At 43.5% G+C, this 10,017-nt stretch overlaps 1 protein-coding gene across 5 annotated transcripts in view; it reads right to left on the reverse strand.

The window, feature by feature from the left end:
* The window catches only part of EML5 (EMAP like 5), an 87,735-nt gene extending 86,227 nt beyond the window's left edge, over positions 1–1,508 (reverse strand). For 3 of the 5 annotated variants that reach the window (XM_072428756.1, XM_072428754.1, XM_072428753.1), the window contains exon 1: positions 1,122–1,501. In XM_072428756.1, coding sequence (XP_072284857.1) covers positions 1,122–1,318 — 197 coding nt within the window. In that variant the 5' untranslated portion in view covers positions 1,319–1,501. Of the gene's footprint in view, positions 1–1,121 lie in introns of all 5 variants that reach the window. The other 2 variants (XR_011923094.1, XM_072428757.1) reach the window with 2 other exon arrangements.
* Positions 1,509–10,017: the final 8,509 nt, after the last annotated feature.

A 10,017-nucleotide genomic window follows, 5' to 3' on the forward strand; every position in this document is an offset into this window, starting at 1 on the left:
TGTGTAGAATGTTGGCACAGGTATAGAATGTTGGGCAAACACCTGTAGAATGTCACTATATATGTATTGGTACATGTATAGAATGCTGGGCACACATGTGTAGAATGTCAGTATATGTGTAGAATGTTGGCACATGTAAAGAATGCTGGGTGCACGTGTGTAAAGTGTTGGTACATGTTTAGTATGTTAGTACATGTTAAGAATATTGATTAATACCCCCACCCTATACCACGGTGCTGGAAAGCAGAGACTCCACCAAGGACATTTCTATGTAAATACATCACAGAACACAGACAGCTGATAAATAGATTTCTGGAGAGGGGACGCCAAGGTGACAGGTGAGTTATTTTTGAGTGGGGAGGTTTTTTTAGGTTTAGGTTGTTTAATGGTTTTTAAAAAAGGTGCCATGTTTGTCCTTATATGTTAGGTTCAGGGGTCACAGCTGGTGTCATTGCCCAATATGAGTCATATGCCCATCATCTTATGTAATGCATGTCACTCCATGGTGGGGGTGCCCACCCTATATAGTGTCTCTGGTCAGTAATAAGAACCAGATCTGAAAGAGGGTCCTAGTGGGGCATTTACCCCACACTTGGATGGGGGAGGGCTGGTCGATCACCAAAGTGACACTCTAAGCCCCAAACAGAGAAAATAATGATTGAACAGCACCAAGAGGACACATCCATTTAAATCCCCCACCCCTATCTTAGGGGGCAATCAGCCAGCAGACTACCAATAGTGGGGGCCCATCTTCCTGTGTTCAGGGGTAGGTTGGGCTTTCCGTAATCCTTGGGCAGGCTTAAACCTGGGGGCACATTGGGCCGGCGAGGTGGCAGCCTGTGATCAGGAATGTCTCTGGTGATCCTGACACAGCACTCCAGACTTACTCAGGGGTAGGTTGGACATCTATAATCCAAGCTTAACCCTGTACATCCTGTGGGGGGGGGGGGGGTATTTATTCCATGGGCTCAGTTTGCTCCAGCACCATCCCCCATTTCAGGTTACACCCCACAGGTGAGTGGCTTCTATCAAGGTGGGTGCAGTGGGGGTAGTTTTGCACTACCTTTCCCACACAGCTGCCCCTGCTACCTTGCCCTTGTGGCCCTCAGGGGCCCCCCTACCTGATGATATCGTCATTGTGGCCCATGTAGAATTTCTGCTTGTGCTCCCGGGTGTTGTAGACGACCCCGACCCCGGCCACGAAGTAGACGATCTCCTTGGCCGCCGTGTAGTAGAGGTTGTTCCGGCACTGGTGCCCACGGTAGCCATAGACCCACTCCAGGCGGAGGTGGCAGCTGGGGGCAGTCCTGTCTGTCATCTCCCCCTGGGGTAATTAGAGGGACACAGAGATGGGGGGGTCACAGGCTTGTTATCCGGAGCAGGTCGGGGAGAAGCTGCTGCAGGCAATGCGCATGGTGCTGCTGGCCGCTGTCCTTGGTGCTGATCGCCTCCAGTCCGCTCCGACCGATCCCTGCCAGCCGACGGAGCCCTGGACCGCCTGGGTGGAGGTGATTGGAGGAGAGGAAGTGATGGACGGGAGGTTGGGCCAATCACAGACCGCCGAGCTGTCCCTCCCACTCCCCTAGCTTGCCAGGATAGCAATTAAAGTCACAGAGTCACAACTTGGAAGGGGCAGGAAAAGGGGGTAATGCTGGGATGGGGCAGTTCATAAAGGGGCAAATGGATAAGAGGAGGAGAAGCAACATAACAGGCTGTGTGGGTAATTACAGCTTTATTTTCAGCACTTTTCTCTGATTGCAAATGTAGTAGTAGATATGGCTAGTTTGGGGCAATTGATAGGGGAGGTGGGGGTCACAGTAAGAGCAGGCAGATGTCACACCTTGTATAGGGCATTTGGCAGGGGATGGTGCCAGAGCAAAGCAGGTTAGAGATCTTACATGATGATGATGGGGTAGGATGACATTACAAACTCTGGGCACTTGGGTGTATCAGAGGACTGTGGCTGTTTTGGTGTTGTTGGACTACAAGTTCCAGCACCTGTGGCCTATGCGGTGCTCTGTAGGTAGAACTACAAGTCCCAGCACTGCAGCTCTGGTCAGGTGACATACCTATTTATTCCATAATCCTGGAGCTGCAGCATTTAGAACACATTGGCCTAGTATAGCTTTTTAGAAGTTGTACAACTACAAATCCCAGCAGTGCATCTCTGGTCAAGGTACAGGCTTAGGTATTCTGTGTTTCATGCAGCTGCAGCATTTAGCAGAAATGGGCCCCAGTCTGATCACTGGCGGAGAAAAGACTGAGGAAATGCTCCCTCCTGCCTGCAGCAGACTGATGACATGATCTCAGCTTTATAAGATATAAAGATATAAATGCCAGATGGCTTTATTTTATAAAGAGTAATGGTTTCAGAATGGTCAATAGACAGGAAGCGATTTGTGTGCAGTGATTTAGTTTCCCTCTTCATCAGTCAGTGCAGTTTAATACTGTCAATTATTATTTCAGTTTAGGAAGCGTCAGCTATTAAAGACTCTGTCATATGAATGTAGGATATGAGGACAGATCTGGCATACTCCTCCGGGGCCCCTGGATAATAGATGACCTTAATAATGTGTTTCTTTTCATTTCAGGATTAAAGGATTTTTTTATTTAATTCTCTTTCCATCTTCCTGAAAGCAAGAGATCGGATGAGTCATGTGACCCTCGTTAGGAAGAACAGAACAGATCACAGGAAGGGGGGGGGGGGGGGGGTGCAGATAACATATGGGCTCAATTACCCAAAATTCCAGAAATACACCCAAATGCTGGAGGGGTTCCCTCCATCCCTGTGCTGAGTTCCTGGGTCTGCACACCTGCTGTGCCCATTATGAGGGGTTCCCTCCACACCTGTGTTGGGTTCCTGGGCCAGTACACCTGCTGTGCCCATTATGAGGGGTTTCCTCCATACCTGTCCTGGGTTCCTAGGTCTTCACACCTGCTGTTTCCATTGTCAGAACTCCCACCATCCCTGTGCTGAGTTGCTGGGTCTATTCACCCGCTGTGTCCATTGCACCCTACATGACAACAGAATGGGCAAAGTCTCATTAATTGGTCAGCACTTTGCAATCTGTTAATAGCTTAGAATTGAGGTATTGGGTCAGTGTGCTCACAGCTGTCTGGTTTTTATTATTTGAGAAATTAGAACCTTTATGTAGAAATCAATCTAGAGCAAATCTCTACTTGTCCTGTTCTCCAAAGTGCCATTTAAAGCCTTCCCAGCCATCTTCATGCCGCCAGACTTCACCTATTCTTCTGAGCCAGAGTGACCACTTCTGCAGGACCCGCTTGGTCCTTGACCCCCATTGCGATGTCGCCAGTTCTTCACTGTGGTCTTCGGGACCTTTAGATGACCCAGCCAATGGGGAGTTTCCACATTACTGGGCATCCAAAGAAGGTTCAGGGGAGAGAAGATGTGGCACCGAGCACATCACATGACTATGGATTTAGGTAAAGATATATACGGCAATTAGATTGAAAAAAAACCTAATAACTGATTAGCTAAAAGGGTGGGGATATTGTCTGTAATAAGGGGTCTCCCTTCCTTGAGTTTATCATTATATTCCTAATTTCATTGTGCTTATTAAAAAAGTTGATACGACCGCAATGGTTATGGTTTGATAATTATTAGAATCTAATAGGCCAATTGTCTGGTGTCATCTACCGGGGGTGGGGTGGGGGGCTCCAGGGCTGAAATTTTACCAACAGTTTCTGGATTTGCAATTCCCCCTATTGGAAAGTCTCATATTTGTGCTACACACTGCATGATAAACACTACAAAATAAATCTAAGGGTCAGGTTAATTGGGGGCAGATGAGTAATGTAGACTTCTAAGTATAATTTTTGGTGCTTGGTTTCGGGTCTGTGTCAAACTTGGCCCAAACATTGTTCATTTAGCCTGAAGTCTGAACAGAGACCAAGTCAACCAATACTAATTGTATGATCTTTGTGCCAGGATCTCAGGCCAGGAAGATGATGTCTGAACAAAGATGCCATCATTTTGGGACAGGTAGTCCTGTCATCTCTGATTTCCTGATCAAAACATGATCAAATATTCTGTAGGTGATGTTAAAGCTGTCATTAACAAGCAAAGCTACAGGTGGAATTCATTATGTTGTAATTGTTAGGGGTCCTTCACGGGGCCCTCAAACCCTGTTGCCCAGTTTATGCAAAACCAACTTTTTGAAGGAACAATGTTGTGGAAAGTCCCAACTTGCACCCCAGAATGTGATGAGTGCATCTTACTATAGGAGGCCATTACCTGGGGTCGTGACCATTGACAGGTTTGCTTTATGTTGGATCATCAGCATTCAGCATATTGATATCACTTGAATGAGATCTTCCTACTCCTGGCCACTTAACACAATTGCCAGCAGCCACAAGAATTACACATGGGATGTCAGGTGAAATACGGCTGACTGAGAATCGATAGGGGGGCAGGAACACATAGGAGCTATTTAGCCATCCATCTGCACATTGCACAGGGACTGACACTGAATGATTAGCAGAGCGGGGGCACATCAATGACAGATGGCTGCTAATCTAAGCCATGGGAATGGTGCTCTATTGTATTGTTCTGTCTCCTGGTAAACAAGCCTGTCATTCAGTGTAGTCAAATAACAACAATATAGCAACAGGGGTGGCAGAGGTAGCAGTGACAACTCTGACAACATTGCCCACTATGACCCTGGTGGGGGGCAACACTGACCTGTATCCGGTAACATTTGTCTCCTCTCTACCAAGAGAAACATTGTGGCACCACTGACAACTAGAACAGAGGTGTTTAGAGATGAAGTTTTATATAATTCCTTCTCAGCTCACACCCCTAACCCCAACACACCCATCAGCAAGTAATTTTAGTCCAAGAGAGAAGCCCGTACAACTGTGCAAAAATGACGGGGAGGGTAGGGGAGCACATTTACACCCAAATCTACAAAATGACTAATAATGTGACAACAAGTAAAGAAAGTCAACCAATTAATTTCCTCTTGGTGGCTTTTAACCCAATATTTGTATACATTTAATACCACAGGTAACTAGATATAACGAGAAATCATACCATGGGATTATTAAAGAATAATTGTACTTACACATATTAACACAGTTATCTGTTTTCCCCCAAAGTGTCTCAAAATCTAATTTGCACCTCCTAGCAAGAGAGATCTGCCCACTGTAGCCTAGCACCCTTACAGGCTGCATGTTGAGTCAGGTTACCCAAAAAAGCTATCAGGCTGACAGGAGGTGGAGCTTATGGTGACAGGGGGTGGGGCAGTGACACTCTATGGTTGTACTGTTGAAAGCTTCTCTTTAAATGGCAGAATCCCCCTCCTGCTCACCAAGAGCTCCACACCGCCAAGCTTGTTTAGGTAGATAGGTGAGGACATTACTATTGTTTACAGCTGCCAGATCTCTGTATCAGGTGATCCAACATAGGGGGTACATTTTGGATGCACGTTGCCCCCCGCCTGCACAACTTTTAGTTTGCATCTGGCAGTCTATTATGTTTTGTTGAAGCTGGACAAACACTTGTTATCCCTATGGACAAAACATACAGGGTTGTAGGCAAGTGGTTGTTATACGGTGGAGAGGTGGTAATGCCACCACAACTGCCCATCTGAACAACCCCACATGGTAACAGGAAGACTAGGCTGTCAGTGGGTTACAATGTAATGCTGAGGAGCAGAGAGAGTTAACATGAGCGTTGCGTGCAGCGTCAGACCTCGGTTCAGTGGGAAGGCCGCATACCAAGCAGGAATGATAACATTTAACGCACCAGGAAGCACGCAATCAGAGATACAGCAAACGGAATAATCAGGAATTGACTGGCACACAAAAAAGACGCCACAAACATACTTATTACTGCATTAGTAATGAAATCAAAGACTTAACCCTTTCCAGTCTTGCATTACCATAGAGAAAAATCAATTGTAGAGATACAAAGATCATATGAGTACGACTTACCCCAAAGTATCCAGACACCCATTACTATCCAGGACATACAAGCAGTGATGGTGTAAGGTCTGACCAACCTGATGATTAGGAGTGGGCTTAAGTGGGAGCCCTCATTTTGGAAACATTTCGGAACAATTGTGCCAATTGCTGTTTGAAATTGGAATGCAAACAAGAAAGTAAATAAGGGTGGGACAATGGTTTTTTTTAATGGCTTCAGAGTTAGAAATATCCTTTCCACTGTGCCAAATTTGTATTTTTTAAAACCTCAACTTCAGCTACGCCCTACTCCCTGTTTGCAACATAGCGCCAGTCTAAGCAGTATCGCCATGAGAGTCCGGGCCGGTTTGATGACGTGACCCAGGAGACTCCGATGTGTTATTCACATGTCTGCCCTTATGGAGGAGATTTGTACTAGTGATCAGGATTTCAGGAAATAACATTACATTCACCAGGCTAGTGTTTTGGTAAATTTCCACTATTGCCAAAAAACTGGGGAATAGTTACCCTGGATTTCAGTCCTGGTTTTTTTCTTTGCATTCCATTGCCCCCCCAGGCTTCCTTTCAGTTGTGTACCAGGCCTTCTCCTTGGGTACTCTGATTTTACTGTAGGCGTCTTAGAATGTACATTAGAGGCTGCAGCAAGTCAGATCCAGTCATTTCCTGACTGCAGCATGTCCAGCATCATCCAGCTCCCAGTAGTCCCACATGCTGCTATGTGTCTGGCTTTTAACTACTACAGACCTGCAATCAGCAAAGTTGGTGCTCATTTCTGATTTAATGGTATTAGAGAATGGGTGGGGGAGACCTCAGATCCCTGTACAGAGACCATCAAATATTGGTCTTTAGCTGCAGCCGCCAGATGGTCAGAGTTTTCGTTCAGCAATGGGTGAGCTATGAATAAATTGCAAGATTTGTTATATCTCCTCCCTTAGTTTGTGGGTATTGTTTTGTAACTTACAAAGTGCCTAAACTTCCTTACTAACTGCAAAGAAATTAGCAGAAATGTCAAAATGTTGCCCAAGTTGGTTTTTATCCATTAATGGGCCATTGCAGATAAAAACTGATTTACTAAATTCAGTAATCTAATTATGTCAGGGTTCAGGTGGGTCTACAGCCCCATCAAAAGATTTTGTGCTATGTAAATGCCACGTTGTGCCCTAGAGTGGGAACACGATGATTGTAATTTCTCAGATCACACATTCATTCTGATGATGAACACATCGGCCACTAGAGAATAAATATTGCAATACTACCAGGATGTAGATTACTGTTTACTCTGCAGGTAGCCTGTCCTGATTCCAAAGTCATTTTCATATCTGATTGAATAAAAAGATTGCATAACCTATACAATGCTATGTCCCTTTAATACAAGAAGAGTGGATGAGCCTGACTGACAGCAGTGAGTATTTGATCTGGATGATAGTCCTATCTGCAGCTGAAGAATCCATCACATCCCATTAGCAGCCTGGGAGAGAGAATGTCTGTGTGTGAGTGTCACATTGGCAGTGATTGGCAAGGTGGAGATGGGGAGAGATAGTTCTCTGCATCATTACACCGCGATGACTTCAACAAATATTAAGAAGTGGTGCAGGACGTTCAAACGCACGTGGATTGAAACATGTGACGCAAATGAAAAGCAATACAAGCAAAAAACTCTGGCTTGAGATGTAGAGTAAAGTGGACCTGTCAGTACCTTTCCAGGTCAGCAAGTATTTCAGACATCACAATATACAGAAACAATATTATTATTTACTAAATAATTCCACTTTTCATAAATATGACTATGGCGTGACAATAGATTGAGAGCCCCTTTGAGAGACAGCTTGTGACATGACTATGGACTTTGTACAGCGATGCATATTATGTAGGCGCTATATAAATGCTGTATAATAATAATAGTTAATAATAAGTCCTTAGGTTTCAATAGGGTGTTTCGCCGACGAGTGAGGATTGTCGTTGTAAATGAACAACCGTCACGGCGGATCTGATTGGCCTACGATCGTTCACTATCTATCGTGTGTACAGTCGTTCAATGATCGTGCATGTTTCTGCAATACACTTTCTCCTTTACATCTCACTCCCTGCATCGTTCAAACAATTGTATCTAGCGTGTGTACACTATTGGTGGATTATATCTGAACAATCGTATTGTTACAGCATGTACAGAATTGTGCACAATACGATTGTTCAAGTATAATTGTGCATAATCGTTGATCGGTCCTAATCGTTCGTTTTCTAACGATAATTATTGGAAGTGTGTACCTAGCTTTAGTCTCCTTCCACAATGATCACACTGCAACATTGTAACAAATGTCAAAGTGAGTGATTGATCTATGTTAGACATAAACACAACCAAACACTACACAGGCACCTAGATTTACCTATTTGTGTCATCTGTTAGCTATCGCAGTCCAGGAGCCCCCCACCTCCTAGATTGTAAGCTCTTCTGGTCAAGGCCCTCTCCTCCTCCTGTGTACCTGTCACTGTGTACCTGTCTGTCATTTGCAACCCCTATTATTGTACAGCATTGCATTATATGTTGGCACTATATAAATCCTGTCTAATAATAATATTAAAAATAATGCCTGAACAAATAGAAAAGCAGATGAAGCCATTTTCAGGGGGAGTATTGTGATTTCTTGGAGAGGTAATCAATACCCACAAGTGTTCCAATCCTTGAAGTAAACACAGTGGTGTCTCCATAATCAGCACCAGCACCTCCTTCAAATGTGCAACATAAGCAGACTGAGCAATGCACTAAAATGCAGAACAGTTCAGCATAACAGTTAACTGAAAATCTTGACAAATTGAAAAACATTGCATATATGATTATAAACACCCAATATCTCTCCCAATCTCCCAGTCTCCCAATATCAAAGATTTTTACCTGTTGATCCTGTGAGTAGATCTGCCATTATTCCACTGCCTGTCATAAGGTAACAACGCTGTTCATTCTGAAATGAAATTACAATGTTGTCATCCTGAGTAATCTGTGATGAAATGTAGCTGTAATTTTTTTTCAATTGAAAGACAAAATAAATGAAAGGTGACCTCTAGCCAGCACATTATTTAGTAGTTACAACAAAAACTTTTTTTTTTTAATTAGTTTGAATAGGTTTATAATAAGATTATTGTAGAAGTTCTGTAATAGAATATCTCTTATATGTCTAAATTAGGGAATGTTTGTAATTCTGCAGCTCAGTGCAAAAAAATTGAGCCAAATATACAATAAAGAAACAAGATTTCTGGGGTTGCAGACATAAACCCACCTTATACCCCAAAACTATTTTTCTTGCAACCAATAATCAAATCATTTATAATAAAACACAAATGGGGGTTATATGGTAAAAAAAATGTTAATGTATTATTTAACGCATAACATTGTAAATATATTTAACACCAACCTTTCTATAAGTTGTACATACCGTATATGTGTTTTTTTTTTTTTTAGATGGGGTTTTGGATTAAACCTCAAAAGAATTGGAAAAAAGAAATCCAAAGGTGGTCAGAGAATCAGGTGGAAGAGTTGGTTTTAGTAATGAACTCACCTGTGCTGTAGCCTGCAGGAATTTGAGCTGTGGATTACACACCTGCAAAATAATAATAGAAACAGCTGAGTTGTCTGGAGAAATTATAATGAACATTTCAGAATTCTCTGCTGCTGAAGACCCTCTGGGATGGCCCCAAAGGGGTCAAATGGGAGAAGCTAAAGAAGGGGTCAGCATCTTTAAGCTAAAAGTTCATCTGTGTTTATAGTAAACATTTGCATGTCTACGGAAGCAGATAGAATGGCAGATTATTCTGTGACTGCACAAAGCATTGCAAAAACTCATACCCTGGTACAAAAGGCACTCCAATTTGTTTATTTGGGGTGGGTAAAAACTGGTTGACAATAGTGAACCGCAGTGATCTTACTATTAAAAACTGCCCATCTGCACTTATTGCTGGAAATAATCTTCCGTTTCGATTGCACAGCGCCCGTTTGTTCTATGGAGGACGAGGGAGCAACACCCCACTGTGCTCTCCTTCCTTAACTTGTATAGAGGTCGTTCCTGATTGGTCAGAATG

This window comes from Pyxicephalus adspersus, chromosome 12, assembly GCF_032062135.1.
Source record: "Pyxicephalus adspersus chromosome 12, UCB_Pads_2.0, whole genome shotgun sequence".
NCBI classification, from domain to species: domain Eukaryota; kingdom Metazoa; phylum Chordata; class Amphibia; order Anura; family Pyxicephalidae; genus Pyxicephalus; species Pyxicephalus adspersus.